Genomic DNA, 15,339 nt, shown 5'->3' on the forward strand with positions numbered 1-15,339 from the left:
TTCACACGTCATCCCAATATGGTCACAAGACGGTCGGCAGGGGAGGGCAGTTGGGGACAAGAAGGCCTACAAAGGGGGGCAGGGCAGGTGCGGGGGAGCCAGGCCAGCAAAGGAGGGCAGTTGGGAGCCATCAGGTTGGCAGGATACAGCAGTTGGGGACAATTGGGCCAGTAGGGGCGATCAGGGGAGCAGTGAGGTGTCAATTGGACTGGCAGTGAAGCAGTTAGGGAGTGACCAGGCTGGCAGGCAGGTGAGCGATTAGGAGCCAGCAGTCCTGGACACAAATTCCACACACCAGGCCTCAAGTATCAGTATGAAAGGGCTGTCAGGTTGGAAACAGTGTGCTCTGTGAACTGGTCTAGACTATACTCCTTACTCTGGGAATGGAGAGGACAGAAAAGCCAGAGCTAGGGGAACAGGGAGATGTGGCGGGCTGGCTGGGCACGTGCTCTGCGCCAGCTCTGCTAAGCTGGCAGGATTTCCACATCAGCAACAGGAGTCTCTCCAGGGCCAGGTTGGGAGGGAGGGGAGCGCAGGGGCAGGGCTAGGCACTGAAGCAAGACCAAGGCCAAGGCCCGGCAGAAGCCAGTTCCTGGTGGCAGCTGGGCAGCTGATAGCTCCCTGCCTCCCCGCCATGGTGCTCCTCCTGCCCTGGCTCTCGCGGTGCTGTCGCCGCCTCCTCCTGCCTCCTAGGCCGCCGGCCCCTGGCTCCCAGAGATGCTGCTCCCAGAGCCCCAGGACCAGCACCAAGGAGCAGGCCAGCACCAGCGGCCGCGGGAAGACAAGGCCCCCCGCCCCGGTAAGTGGCACCAGGAGCGGGGCAGGTAGGTGTGAGGGGAGATTGTGCTGTGGGGGGAGGGATCCCGTCTCATCCTGTACCACGGGCCCAGAGCAGATACCAACCCGGACCCCCGGAGGGTGCTGCCTTCCAGCGTGTTCCCCACCCCCACCCCCACCCCCACCCCCCAGGGCTTACTCCCTGCTTGCAGTCCACTCACTGTCCTTGAGCAGACATTTCCCCTCATTAAGTTAATGATTTCTGGGCGATGGGGGAAGGGGCAGGCAGTCCTTCCTCCAAGTCCTTACAGCCCCCAGCCTGTGCCTCCCAAAGGCCGATGCCTAAGCCAGGAAGCTGCCCTCAGACGCATGGCATCAGACCCCAGGCAGAATTTCCCTCGCCCACAGCCTCAGCCCCCCGCCGGGCTGATGCTCCCTCCTCACACCCCTCCCCAGGGCCCCGGGCTCCCTGCAGAGCTCGCCCGGGCGGAGGAGCTGCTGGAGCAGCAGCTGGAGCTGGCCCAGGCCATGCAGGAAGGGCAGGAGGGGGCCTGGGAGGCGCAGGCCCTGGTGCTCAAGACGCAGAAGCTGAAGGAGCAGATGAGGAGACTCCGAGAGAGCCTGGGAGGAGGAACCTAGGGTTTCACCCCCAACACAGGAAACACTGCACGCCACCTGCCGAGACCACCAGCCTTGCAGGCCACTAAGAACAGAGGACCCTCCAGAGAGCCAGGCTGCAAAGCGGCAGGAACCATGGCCTCCGCTGTCGTCTTAGCCCCACTGTGACCCCTCCCGCTGACAACCTTGGCCCCACATCAAGAACCTAGCACCACCTCACCCCAAATCCAATAAAAGGAGCACTTAGACACCACAGACGCATGTTTTTTGTTTTGTTAAAAAAGTTCTCACAAATAAGGAAGCGGGGTTTTACAAGTGGTAATGCCAAAGAGGGCAGGCCGGGGTGGGCTGGGCTGTCAGGGCTAGGGGCAGTAGTGTCTCCTTCCCCCCACGCCTGGTGTCATCTCCTGAAGAGGGACGGACGGTCACGTTCCAGCACATGCGCGGCGTCCTCTATCGTGTCTGTTCAACTGAAAAGAAGATGTGGCGGTTAGAATAAGACATGAACCCTGCTGCTGGGGTGGCTCAGTGGTTGAGCATAGATGTGAACCAGCAGGTCACGATTCGATTTCCAGTCAGGGCAATGGGATTGTGGGATCGATCCCGTGTGGGGGTGCAGGAGGCAGCCGATGAATGATTCTCATCACTGATGTTTCTCTCCCTCCTTCCCTTCCTTTCTAAAATCAGTATATCTTTTTAAAAAAAGAAAAGACATGAGAAAAGCGAGGCTAGCAGAAACATGCTGTGCATGCAGATGTCTGTGTAGGTCTGGTCCAAAGAGCAGACTGGGGGAGCGAAGAGATCCCAAGTGGCCGTGAACTTACATCCCATCAGGGCTGAGCTAGTCAGGTGCCACTCTGTCCTAGGGCAGCGGTTCTCCGCCTTCCTAACGCTGCGGCCCTTTAATACAGCTCCTCAGGTTGTGGTGACCCCCAACCATAACATGATTTTTGTTGCCAGTTCATAACTGTAATTTTGCTACTGTTATGAATCGTAATGTAAATATGTGTTTTCCGATGGTCCTAGGCGACCTTGCTAGCGGCTGAGAAGCGCTGCTGTGAAGCCTGAGACCATCAAGACGTTAGAAAAGGTTGTGAACCACCATACTAGGGGCTTTCCCCACACCATGGGGTTTAAGACAAACAGTAGGGAAGAGGAGAATGTCACGAGCGGGCAGTTCACGTGATCAATACTCACTGTAGGAGGAGATGTCTATCTCATCAGGCAGCTCACTAATATTGACCTCAAAGCGATCCTGCACATCATTGAGGATCTTGGCATCATTCTCATCTGACACAAACGTGATGGCCAAACCCTTGGTACCAAACCGGCCTGCTCTGGCCACCTGGAAGGAGACAGAAGGTAGGTCAGGAGGGAAGATGCATGCTAAGAAGACAGGGAAAATAAGGGGGGGGGCGAGGCCACTGAATGGCCGAGGGTGCGGGCTTACCCGATGCAGGTAGGTGTCCGAGTCCTCAGGCATGTCGTAATTAAAGGCAATGTTCACCCTCTCGATGTCCATGCCTCGGCCAAACAGGTTGGTGGCCACAAGAATTCGTCGTTGAAAATCTTTAAATTGCTGATACCGAGAAAGCCTTTATGAGAAAGGAAATTCGAAAATGATGAGTCCTTTCTCTCAAGTGTCTTCCTCCCAAGAACACAAAGCATCTTCCCCATGTCCGACTCGCCTCTCCTCCTGGGGCATCCCGCGGTGGATGGCGATGGCTGGGAAGTTCTGCTCCACCAGGAGCTGGGCCAGGGCGATACAGCGCTGCACGGACTTCACGAAGATCACCACCTGCGTGCGCGGTGGGTCCATGCGAGTGTGAGGTTATGTGAAAAAGGAGTTTTCAGCAATTACTCGTCCGGGGGAATTCCTCAGGCCCTATCATGTTTCCTCCTCTGCTCTGAATGTAACCTTACCTCCAGTCTAGATAAAATTTATTGCAAACAAACTCAGGAATAGCCCTAGCTGGTTTGGTTCAGTGGGTAGAGCATAGGCCGGTTGACTGAAGGGTCTTGGGTTTGATCCCAGTCCGGGCACATGCCCGGGTTGTGGGCTTGATCCCCAGTGGGGGGCGTGCAGGAGGCAGCCGATCAATGACTCTGTCTCATCACTGATTTCTCCCCCCCCCCCCCTCTGAAATAAAACAAAAACCCTACATAACAGGTAGTGATGAAACTTATCTCCTCAGGAAATAGTACATGAAAAACAAATTTAAAAACCTAAACGGATGATCAAGATATTTCAGAACCATTACAACCTTATTAAAACCCTTTCAGGAGTCTTTTTTATTTTTATTTTAAAAAATAAATTTTAGCCGAGACCGGTTTTGCTCAGTGGATGGAGCATCAGCCTGCGGACTGAAGGGTCCCAGGTTTGATTCTGGTCAGGGACATGTGCCTTGGTTGCGGGCACACCCCCAGTGGGTGGTGTGCAGGAGGCAGCTGATGGATGATTCTCTCTAATTTCTGACACTCTGTCCCTCTCTCCTCTCTGTAAAAAAATCAATAAAACATATTATATAAAAATCAATAAAACAAAATAATTTTTTTAAAAAATAAAACACACAAAACAAAAAAACACCCTTTCAGGGTTTTATTTTGAGGTTTGCTTTTATTCACCGAGTACCTGTCTATGCCAGCAATGGAACAGAACAGCAACTCCCACCTTGCTCATGCTAAGCTCCAAGACATGTATGTTCTTCTTTCAAAGAATTTAAAGCCCAGCCAGCATGGCTCAGTGGTTGAGAATCGACCTAGGAACCAGGAGGTCATGGTTTGATTCCGGTCAGGGCACATGCCCAGGTTGCGGGCTCCATCCTCAGTGTTGGAGTGCAGGAGACAGCCCATCCATGATTCTCTCTCATCAGTAATGTCTCTCTCCCCCTTCATCTCTGAAATCAATAAAAAATATATTTAAAAAAGGTTTTTTCACTTAAGCCTTGGCCTGGAAGCAGAGGCAGTTGGAGCACTGTCCAGTACACCAAAAGAAAATTGCGATTCGATCCCCAGAGTACACAGGTAGGTTACAGGTCTGAGCCCTGGTTGCAGCGCACAGCGAAGCAACAAACTGATGTCTCTCTCTAGAGTCAACAAAAGCACCGTCAGGTGGAGATTTAAAGAAAAAGATTTCGCTTGAGAGACGTCGCCACCATCCTCACATCACCGCGTGGCGTCCTCTACGACAGGGCACTGAACACGCTGGCGCCACTGGGGATGTGCTCATCCTCCCAGGGACTGCAACTGACCTGGTTGAACTCAAGGACATCCAAAAGGTCAAAGAGCTTCCGGTTCTTCTCGTTGTCCTTCAGTTTCACGTAGTACTGCTGCAAACCATGCAGCGTCAGCTTCGTCTCATCGTCCACGAAGATCTCCATTGGCTGAGGGGGAGGGGGAGGTAGGGGTGGGAACGGGAGGAGGGCAGAGTGGGGGGGTTAAACCTGGGGGGGTGGAGGAAGTTGATCTCCAATACACCCCATGGGGGGAATGGGGAGAAGAGAAGACTGAAAACTTCACCCCACTCCCAAAAGCACGCCCATTTCACGTGGTCTCTCCCACCTCTGACCTAATTCCCTTCCTTCCAATGGAGTTCTAAGAATGCCCAGCTGAAAACTGTCAAGAGGAGGAACTTGCAGGGAGGAAAAGGGGCAGAGAGACCACCCCACGGCAAGATGCCATTACCTCAAACGGAGGCGGGGAAGGACGTCCGGACAAGATTCCCCAAGGGAAACAGGGTTCCACACCCGGGAAAGCCTGGGAAACACTGCCTGGACATCAGGACACTCCACCCAGCAAGTGTAAGAGTGCAAGGAAGAGGCCCGCTCCATCTGCGCGCCCTCTGCTGGGAGCCACGTCCTCGTGAGGAGGCTGGGAACCCTCCATGGACATGACCACGTGCCATGAGGGAGCAGCAGAAACGATCCAGCCACCAGGGCATGGCTCTAGGGGACACTGGTCTGAGCTAAGACCCCAGCCATCGGCAGGGCCACATGGAAGGCATCAGGAAGTGGTGCTAAGAAATCAGAGCTGCCTGGCTCAGGGGCTGAATGTTGACCTACAAACAGGAGGTCGTGGTTCGATTCCCGGTCAGGGCACATGCCTGGAGTTGCAGGCTCAATCCCCAGACAGCTGACCAACGATTCTCTCTCATCATTAATGTTTCTCTCTGAAATCATAAGATATTTTCTAAAAGAAATTCAGAGCTGCAGATACGCACTTATGTTTTTACCCTTGAAGGGAGGAAGGTAGCATCAAAAGACAAATTACATTTAATAAAAGAAAAAACCTTTAAAGGTAGAAATTGAGACAAGCCTGGCTCCCGAGCCCACATTTCCTAGCCTCTCGGCCGCCGCGGGGCACAGGAACACTAAGGCCCAGGCAAAGGCTGCGGGTCACGCCAGACAGACAGAAGCCGGCAGAGGCCGCTTCCCTAAAAGGTCTGTGGCCTCCGAAGCTCCCGGCGGCCCAAGCCCAGCCACAGACGAGGAGCTGCACCCCGTGGGAGCGCAGAGCCGCGAGGCAAAGCCACTCCAAGGACACGGCGCCGGCCCAGCTGGTCCCAGCCAGCGGAGCACTGCCGTTCCGGGCCCCCTCCCACCCGCTCGGCCACCCGCCCGCCCCACACGGAAGGTGGAAACAAGGAGCACGGCACGCCTTGTTCAGGAAAAGACCGGGAACAGAAAAAGAGGCTGGCTGTGTCCTCGGCTTCCTGGGCAGGTTTCCCGCGGCCGCCGCTGCCGCCGTCCGCCGTGCCGTCCGCATCCCCGCTGGCCACCGTGCTTCTCTGCCGCCGGCGTGTCCCATCAACCGAGGTTCCACGTGGGTGCGAGGAGGTTCGGGTGGGAGGGCGTAGGGGATCGGGGACTGAGGTGCCAAAGGCCCCCACCCCTGGAGGTGGGGAGGGAGCGAATTCATCTGTGCTGTTTGCTCTTCGTTTGCACATGCCTTGCCATCTGTCTGTCCCTCTCTTGCTCTCCTGCCACCGGGAGGTTACGAGTTTTGGGGAGCAGAAGGCTCCAGCTGTATGCTCGATGCCACCTTGAGGGTGCGTGGCTGTAGGGGACGTGTAGGAGACGATGGGTGGGTGGTAGGGCAGAAAACCCTGCCCTCCCCCAAAAGGGAGAAGAGGTTCAAAAATGCTGTGATTAAAAAAAAAGCCGAACACTACCCGCTCTCACGTTAACCCGACCAAGTCTTCCGGAATGTCCCTGGCACCCGCGCAGACCCTAGCGCTAGCTGTCCCTGCCTCTGCGGTCTCTTCAGGGAGTCGTCGCTCCCAGCCGGGCTTGAAGGACAGGGAGTCTGGAGGGAGCGGGCCCGCAGGGGAGGAGGCGGTGGGCGGGAGTGGAGGGAGAGAAGGGAGAAGGTATTTACGTCTTGCATGAACTTGCGGCAGACAGGGCGGATCTCTTTGCTCAAGGTGGCACTGAACATCATGACCTGCTTCTCGTGGGGGGTCATGCGAAAAATTTCCTGGACATCCCGACGCATGTCTACAAGCAAAGGGAAAAGCATGTCACAAAGACCCACTGAAACGGGCAAGCAGAGCCCATTCAAGGCAAGATTTGCCTCAGGTCTCTCTACTCTATTTCCTCTAACCCTCACGAAATCACATCCACAGTAATAATCCAGTGCGTTAAAAAAGCAATGAACTTGGAATCAAGATTTGGGACCAGTTGTTTTAAACAGGCAAGAAATATGATATGAGGATGCCCCTAAGCCTATAACTACGAAACCTGGAGAGCCTACCACGGAGGCCCCAAGAGTAAGACCTTTGAAAACACGTTACAAGTCCCTTCTCTCACCCTCCCCAAGCCCCGGCTCCCCGCACCCACGGCACTCCTGGCCATTCCAGCTGCCAGTCTGCTCCCTGCTCCCTCTGGGTCACTTTCTAGCGGCCAGGAAATATGACACCGCCCGCTACCTGGAGCCCATCTCACAGCCTGCCAGCTGCAACAGCCAAAGATCGTTTGGAAAGACTTACTCTAAGGCTACACCCTCCCCTATTCTCTCCTCCAAATTTGAGTTCTTAGAATATTTTCTGTGACCCCCACTTAGCATACTAGAATACCAAGCCACACAAACGCCCAGCCCAGCAGCTCTCTCCACGTTAATCCTAGCACTGAAGTCTACAGATCTATTCAGCGAGGAATTCTCAGGGTGTATGCTGGGTGAGGGTGTCCGAGGGTGGCCCGTCCCTCCTCCAGTTTGGCATCTCCCCTAAGACATCCAGGAGGGGGAGCTGTAAAGGAAGGGTGATGTGATGGAGGCCACTGCCAGCAAGTCACAGCCGGAAGGCCCTTCTTCCTGAGCACCGCAGCGTCAAGACCAACCGAGGGAGCCAGCGCCCTCGTGAGGGTGGCAGGTGAAGGGCCGTCCTGCATGACTGCTCCTGTACCAACCAAAAGGCACTTGTTCAGAGGCCCAGGCCCAGCACTGCCACTCACCGAGCTGTTCAAGCATCTTATCACATTCATCCAAGATAAAGTGTTTAATGTGTTTGAGGTTGAGGCTCTTATTTCGAGCTAAGGCTAGGATGCGGCCAGGGGTCCCCACGACGATATGCGGGCAGTTCTTCTTCAGCACCTCTTCGTCCTTCTTGATGGACAGGCCTCCAAAAAACACTGCCACCTGCCAGCGGGGAGAAGGCCTGACAGTGAAACTGAGTCCAGTCCCTCCGGTCCCCCTTCTTCCAGCTCCATCTATACCACCTCTTGAACATTTCAGAGCTAAAAGGAACATTGAGGGCCATCTAACCTAAAATTACATCCCCAACACTGAGGGAGAAACCAGTGACTTGCCTGAGGCTACAGGGCTGACCTGAGCAGTGAGGACAAGCCCCAGCCCCTCCGCCTTACCCTAACCGCTTCCCTCCCAGGACTCTCAGAACGGGAACAGCAGGCCACCAGGCCAAGGACCACCACAAAGCTCAGGGAACATAACCCGGATTTTAAATCCCTTTGCTCAAGTCCTAGGTAGTTACTGATTGGGGCTAACCGAACTACTCCATATTAAACCATTAGGGGAATGGTTGTTGAGGATCTGGGACTTAGAAGTGCTTTCTAGTTTCAAGAGGGGAAGATCAATCAAGGAACCTGCTCTCATGACCCTTGTCCTGTAGCAAGCACGTCACCAAATGTGGGACCCCAGGTTTCTAACAAAACAGGAGTACACAGGACACCCATGAAGAATTCTTGCCAAACACTTGCTCACAGGAATACTGGGAGGCAAGTACAAGCTAACTGCCATAGAGGAGGAAGGAGACAAGCCGAGTGGCTCAGGTGGTGGGAGCATCGGCCTACACACCATAAAGGCCGTGGGCTCCATTAGTCAGGGCCAGGCGCCCACAGGAGACAACCAATGGCTGTCTCCCTCACACCAATGCCCCCCCCCCCCAATGAAAAGCATACCCTGGGGTGCGGATTTAGAGTTAACCAGAGGAATCCAGAGGCAGGGCCTTCTGTAGAACGGGCCCAGCCTCTTCAAGTCACTGTAGCATAGTTTTGGGCAAAAGAAAGTATCATGACAATTTGCATTTGATCTTGACACCAAGAATATAGGCACAAAGGTGATGAGTTGGACCTTCCCCTAGTCAAATGGCTAGGAGGAAGTGCAATCCTAGCTCACCACAGAGCTCAACGGTAAATGTTTCCATAGTTTTAGCAGTAGAAACTGCTTCCTGGTTTCCAAGTTTTAGAAACAACCCAGACAAGACTGCTCGGAGAAAGGGCAGAAGTCAATGCTACTGACATAGACAGTGTAAAAACAGAGGTATGCATAACGTAGATGCCTACATATATACAACATTCAGATCATACTTAGAGAATTAGAATTAATGTTTCAAAACAATAAAATGAACTGAGTAAAAAAGGCCTATAAATTGGTCAATTGAGGAAACAGTGCCTGATACTTCATTTTACAGCAGAATTTCCAAAGGGTGGCAGTGACTCACTCTGGGAAGCAGGCCAGAGGGAGGACACAGCCCTGCACCGAGGCCTTCTTACCAGGCCGCCACCGCAGCACCACGCTCACTGAAGTAGTTAACGCTGTGTCTAAACCACAGAAACAGGGCTGCGGGCTCTGTCCCTGGTAAAGGGCATCTAAGAGGCAGCTGATCAATGTTTCATTCTCACGTCCTTGTTTCTCTAAAAAAAGTCAATTAAAAACGTGTATAACAGGAAAAACAGTAACAATCTGAACAAAAGTATTCTTTTTTGTTGTTGATTTCAAAGAGAGGGAGAGGTAGGAAGATCAATGACACAATCGTTCATCAGCTGCCTCCTGCACACCGCTCCCTACTGGGGGTCCAGCCTGTGACCCCGACCAGGAATCAAACTGTGATCTCCACAGGTCAATGCTCCACCACTGAGCCACACCCTCAGGGTTGTGTTTTGTTTTGTAACAATGTTTTGGTTAGTAAAGCCATAACCTGTAGGCAGTTTTCATTTTCAACCATAAAGAGTTTTCTTTTTAAGCTTCACTCAGTATGTTATTAGTACTGATAACTTTTTTAAAATAATTATTTATTGTTGAAAGTATTACACACGTCCCCTTTCCCCCCCAATCTCCATCACCCTATTGTCTGCTCCTCCCCCCTGAGATTCCGCACTCTGCTTCAGGCTTCCATGGCTCTGATCCCTCCGTTCATCAGTTTGTTACTTAGATTCCACCATGAGTGAGATCATGTGACACTTGTCCTCTGACCGGCTTATTTCCCTCAACACGATGCTCTCCAGGCCCCTCCATGCTGTCTCACAGGGTGAGAGACCCTTCTTTGTCACAGCTGCAGAGTGTTCCTGGTGTGAATGTCCCACAGCTTTTTATCCACTCCACTGATGGGCACGTGGGCTGTTCCCAGATCTTAGCTATTGTACATTGTGCTATGAACACAGGGTGCATACATTCTTTCTGATTGGTGCTTTTGGTTTCTTAGGACATATTCCTAGAAGTGGGATCACTGGGTCAAATGGCAGTTCCATATTTAGTTTTTTGAGAAAAATATACTCTTCTTCACACCATCCTAACCAGTAAGATTGGAGGCTATAAATATCAAGGTTATACCATGGAGAACAACTTAGGCCAACTTTGTTATGGCTCCCAGACATTTTAAATTTTCTTCCACTTAAGTCACATCCACTAGAGCCATTTTGGAGTTCCAGCATTCTCTTGCCATACATCCCCAAATTCTCAAACTGTCAAAGCAGTAAGCAGGCCAAAACCGGTTTGGCCAAGTGGATAGGGCGTCGGTCTGCAGACTGAAAGGTCCCAGGTTCGATTCCGGTCAAGGACACGTACATTGGTTGTGGGAACATCCCCAGTAGGGGGTGTGCAGGAGGCAGCTAACTCTCCATCCCTCTCCCTTCCTCTCTGTAAAAGTTTGCAGGTGGAATTGAGGTTCAGTACAGGTATTGGAAGTTAACATCTGTGGAACATGAAGACTGATGGTCTGTGAGTCCCAAATGCCTCAAACTATCCATACCCTCATTCCCCCCAGGCTCTTACCCTGGCTTACCTTGACATTGGGCATGTACTTAGAGAAACGCTCATACTCCTTGCTGATCTGAAAAGCCAGCTCCCGGGTGTGACACATCACCAGCACAGACACCTGGGGGGAAGTGGAAGGTAAGTGTCTCCCTTCACTACCCCTCAGGGGAACTGACTACCACAAAAACAGACCTGCAGATCATAAATGACTTCAATTCTGAGATCTAAATCATTAACCCCACGACTACTACAAAATACTCCCCTTGGCCTCAAGGGCGACAGAGGTCATCTGAGCAACAAGCACCCATGGTTGTGAATACCTCATGTAGTTGAGTAAAACACTCTGCCCCCACATTCCTAACCCAAACGCCCGCCCAGCTGTACCTGCCCAGTGACCGGCTCCAGCTGCTGCAGCGTGGCCAGCACAAACACTGCAGTCTTCCCCATGCCCGACTTGGCTTGGCATAAGACGTCCATTCCCAGAATGGCCTGAGGGATGCACTCATGCTGAACTAGATATAGAAGAAAAAAGACAAATTGGGACTCCAGATAACATTTTTTACCAGCCGCACCCATTTCATGCTGCCGAATTCTTAAGTGGTTTTTGTCAATTTCTAGACACTTTCTACCTCTATGCTCCTTCAAATTCATCCCCAAATCAGACCCTCCTAGTCCCTTCTAGCTTTAGCTTCCTCCCGCACCAACCAAACCGCCTTCTATGCCTCCCCCCACAACTACCCATTTCCATCTATCAACAGCCCATCTTTGGTGCTTCCGGCTGCCCTTATTTTCCTTCATCTTAAACAACCCATGGCATTTGCATGCCTGCTACAGGCCTATCCCCTGCTTAGACTGCCATCCCTTGGATCATGGAACCCTGCAACCTTGCACTAAATGAAGGACTTGGTACCTGACCCAGAAGCCACCCACCGTTAGAAGAGCCATAAAGGTCTCCAGAGACCAGAGTTGGCCTTTTCCAAAAGAGAACTAAAAGTGCGACCAACTCCTCTCTGGAAATTTAAAATTACAAGTTAAAGTGATAAAATTCAAAGCTAGAAGACAAGGGGAAAAACCAGTAAAAAAAATGAATTACAGACCTGTAAGTTGCTTTTGTTTTATGCTATCCCGTCCTATATAATAAAAGGCCAATATGCAAATTGACCAAATAGCAGAACAACCAGTTGCTGTGACATGCACTGACCACCAGAGGGAACACTGTTCAGTAAAAAACCAGGCTCAGCGCTGGCAGGCCTTTCCCACCTCCATAGCAGTGGGACATCCTCCATGGGCTCCGGGGCTGCTAGAGGGTGCAGGCCGGGCTGAGGGACCCCCGCCCAGTGGCCCATGAATAAAAGACAACCTATATAAACCTCTTTTAATTCTAAAACACTTTCTGGGACTCCTGGTACTTCCTTACTTCGTGGTCTATCCTAAATGCAGGTCTGTGTCACTGAGGGACCATGAACACATCTTTTCAGGATCATTATAAAGTGCCTTATGAGTACTCTATGCCCAAGAGAAAATTTACCTTCTGATGGATGCTCAAAGCCACAGTCAACAATGGCCCGGAGCAACTCTGGCTTGAGCAGGAAGTCCCGAAAGCCAGAGCTATGGATGGAGACGTAGGAGCCCTTCACATCCTTCTTGGCAGGGGCCTCAGCCCCATCTCCCCCAGCCGCGGTCTCCACCTCATCATCTTCGTAGTCCAAGAGCTCGTTGTCCACATCGTTCTCCGCCATAGCTGGGCCGGCAGGGGGAGGAGCGAGGGTCTCTGAATGGGTTCACGCAGATTAAGTGAAAACAAAGGAGTAAAGTGGGGCTTAAGGAATAGAAGATACACTAGTTTCTGGCAGAAGAGCTAGGGAAAAAAAACACAAAGAAACAGGAAAAAACGGACATCAGTCATGAGCAGAGCCTTCGCCACTTCTTTTCCATCCCCATGCCCTTCCCACATTCCCTAAACTAGGAAACCTTTACCTGGGTTAAACAGTAACAAAGGAACACAAAACAAAGGCAAGAGTGACCGGGACTGGGGAAGGGGTTCCAGGGGAGGCGGTCAGGTCACAGGCCCCAGCAAGACTAGGAACAGACGGTGGGAGAGCAGCTTAGGAGCTCGTCACTGACAGCGAGGAAACGAACAGATGAGGAAAAGCAGATGCCAGGAGTGGAGACGGAGAGAAGGGTGCCGTCCCGAAACCCTCCACGGAAGACCCGCGCTTCCCTGGCCGCAAGCTGTCAAGCCCCCGCGCAGCAGCCATCAGTCCAGGGTGATAGATGAAGGTCATCACTGCGCAGAGCGCTCACCTCTCCACATGAGAACATCATGTGGCTGCCGCTCACCCCCACAGCCCGCCAGCCTCCCACTCAGCAGCCCCACCTGCGGCCTAGAACTCCGTGGAATGAGCCAACGGCGGGGGCGGCTCCGCCGAAAGCATCCAGCTCTCCAGCACTCAATCGTCAGGGCAGAGGGCGGCCTCGGCCTGCAGGCGAGCCTCACCGCGCGCCTCCACCGCCGCGATCACCCGCACCGAGCCTCTCCGAAAACACACATCTCCCCAAAGCACTTGCAAAGCGCTCCCAATGAACGCGGGCCAGCCGAGGTAGGAAGTCCAACTAGGCCCAGAAGCGGGCTCCTCCGAGTCCCACGCCAGCCGAGAGGACCCAGAAACGAGGGGAGGGGAGGAGAACCCCGCCCAGCGCCGCCTCTGCCCGTCGCTAGGACCTTTTGAAAACGAGGTCGCCGGAGGAGCGGAGAGCTACGGGGACAATGGCGCGAGGCCACCATCTTGGATTGAGCCTTTTTAGCTCCCCTACCTCCCCCCAGCTCTTTGCTCTCGAAAGGGATGCAAGTGATGAAAATAACGACCCAACGAGGCCCCAGCGACCAGGCCATCGCCTGTGGAAGGGGTATCAGGACTCCATACGGCAGGATGGCTGCAGGGAAACGCAGATGGAAATGGATGGTACCGAAGGCCAAATCTTACCTGAGCAAGGCGAACGCGTATGGCGGCAGCAACAGCGACGAAGGAGGCAATCTGCCTTCACTTCCGGTTCCCAGTTTCCCTCTACGCCAGCCTCCCGCCTTCTCGGCAGCTAGCGTCAGGCTCAAGGGACCGGAAGAGGGACCTTCCGTGGATCTGTAGTTCCGGGGGCTCTGGGGTTGCCTTTAGAAACTGCCTGTCTGAGGTTTTTTTTTTTTTTTTTAAAGCCACTTCTAACTCCTTCGCTATTGCCTGGAACAAAAGACATAAAGGAAACTAGCATCCCCTCTCACTAGCATCCCCTTTCTCTTGTACCACTTTTCTCCACGCCCCTCGCTTCCTCGTTTAGGTTCTTGCCACGCAGGACTTCTCTCTGGGCACCCCTCGGTGGCGAGCGAGGCTGGCGAGGCTGCGGGTTCCCACGGGGTCCTCGGCCCGGTAGTCAAGGTGACCTGGGGCGTCCGCGCCGGAGATAGGCAGCCGTGGGGACCGCGGCCCGACATTTGCCCAAAAGCAGTGTTAGCGCATCTATAGCACATGTCCCAAGGGCCCTAAGCTGGCGGGCGGGGGCTGCGAGTCAAGGCGTTCTGAACTCAGAGTGGCAACGGGGTCTAGGTTGGGCCCCAAGTGTTAAATGATAGGGCTTGAGGGTTATGCAACATTCCCTAAGTACTGTTAATGCCACTAGAATGTTCTTAGCCCCACCCCGATAGCCCCATTGTTCAGCATGGATTTTTTCATGAATGAAGCATCTGATACCCTGTCTTTGATATGCTATAGAAACCAGACTTGGTGTCTGCTGCTTAACAAAAATTACAACAAATGTTCTGCCCTGTAGCTGTTATTAAACAATCATTTAACAGGAGTGGAGACCATTATTCCCATTCCATTTACAAGCACAGACTGAAGAGAATAAAGCAACATGTGGGAAGTAATACAGCTAGTAAGGTGAGGACAGAGCCAGGATAAAAACAAACACCTCTTATTCTGTACTAGAGGCCGGGTGCATGAAATTCCTGCTCTGGGGGTTGGGGGTGTCTCTCAGCCCATCCTGCACCCTCTGGCAGTTGGGGAGCCCTCGGGGGATAAGCTGGCAGTCTGACATCCTTAGTGCTCCCACCATCACTGCTTTGCTCGCCAGCCGTGAACCTGATTCAGGGGTTCTGGCTGAGCAGCGCTCCCAATGGGAGCTCACTGACCACCAGGAAGCACCTCTTGCATTGAGCATCTGCCCCATGGTGGTCAGTGCGCATCATAGTGACCACTTGTCCCACCGGTGAGCCGATTTGTATATTAGACCTTTATTATATAGGAGGATGTATACTGCCTCCCTGCTTAGAGTTTGGTTAAGAGGCTTATTTTCGCCAAACCGGTTTTACTCAGTGGATAGAGCCTTGGCCTGCGGACTAAAAGGTCCTAGGTTAGATTCCGGTCAAGGGCATGTACCTCGGTTGCGGGCACATCCCCAGTGGGAGGT

General features: G+C 52.9%; 2 protein-coding genes and 1 non-coding gene across 5 annotated transcripts; 1 reads left to right on the forward strand and 2 right to left on the reverse strand.

Moving 5' to 3' along the window:
• Positions 1-569: 569 nt before the first annotated feature.
• MCCD1 (mitochondrial coiled-coil domain 1) lies at positions 570-8,278 on the forward strand. 2 transcript variants are annotated; one of them, XM_045580415.1, is made up of 3 exons: positions 570-799; positions 1,234-1,446; positions 8,214-8,278. In XM_045580415.1, exons 1-2 carry the CDS (start codon positions 635-637, stop codon positions 1,414-1,416), a joined length of 348 nt encoding a protein of 115 aa, XP_045436371.1. In that variant the 5' UTR covers positions 570-634; the 3' UTR covers positions 1,417-1,446; positions 8,214-8,278. The 2 variants fall into 2 exon arrangements, with proteins under 2 accessions (XP_045436371.1, XP_036290415.1); XM_036434522.2 differs by lacking the exon at positions 8,214-8,278 and having other exon boundaries at positions 1,234-1,648.
• DDX39B (DExD-box helicase 39B) lies at positions 1,655-14,018 on the reverse strand. 2 transcript variants are annotated; one of them, XM_036434507.2, is made up of 11 exons: positions 13,866-14,018; positions 12,410-12,739; positions 11,266-11,393; positions 10,910-11,002; positions 7,845-8,028; positions 6,772-6,890; positions 4,647-4,778; positions 3,084-3,193; positions 2,846-2,990; positions 2,593-2,740; positions 1,655-1,865 (listed from the first exon to the last, which is right to left on the reverse strand). In XM_036434507.2, exons 2-11 carry the CDS (start codon positions 12,618-12,620, stop codon positions 1,849-1,851), a joined length of 1,287 nt encoding a protein of 428 aa, XP_036290400.1. In that variant the 5' UTR covers positions 12,621-12,739; positions 13,866-14,018; the 3' UTR covers positions 1,655-1,848. The 2 variants fall into 2 exon arrangements, with proteins under 2 accessions (XP_036290400.1, XP_036290401.1); XM_036434508.2 differs by having other exon boundaries at positions 12,410-12,734; positions 13,866-14,008.
• Positions 13,134-13,211, reverse strand: LOC118716995. The gene has a single exon (XR_004987313.1). It is a non-coding gene; the product is annotated as a small nucleolar RNA SNORD83 (small nucleolar RNA).
• Positions 14,019-15,339: the final 1,321 nt, after the last annotated feature.

Source organism: Pipistrellus kuhlii, unplaced genomic scaffold (assembly GCF_014108245.1).
Source record: "Pipistrellus kuhlii isolate mPipKuh1 unplaced genomic scaffold, mPipKuh1.p scaffold_m20_p_125, whole genome shotgun sequence".
NCBI lineage: Eukaryota > Metazoa > Chordata > Mammalia > Chiroptera > Vespertilionidae > Pipistrellus > Pipistrellus kuhlii.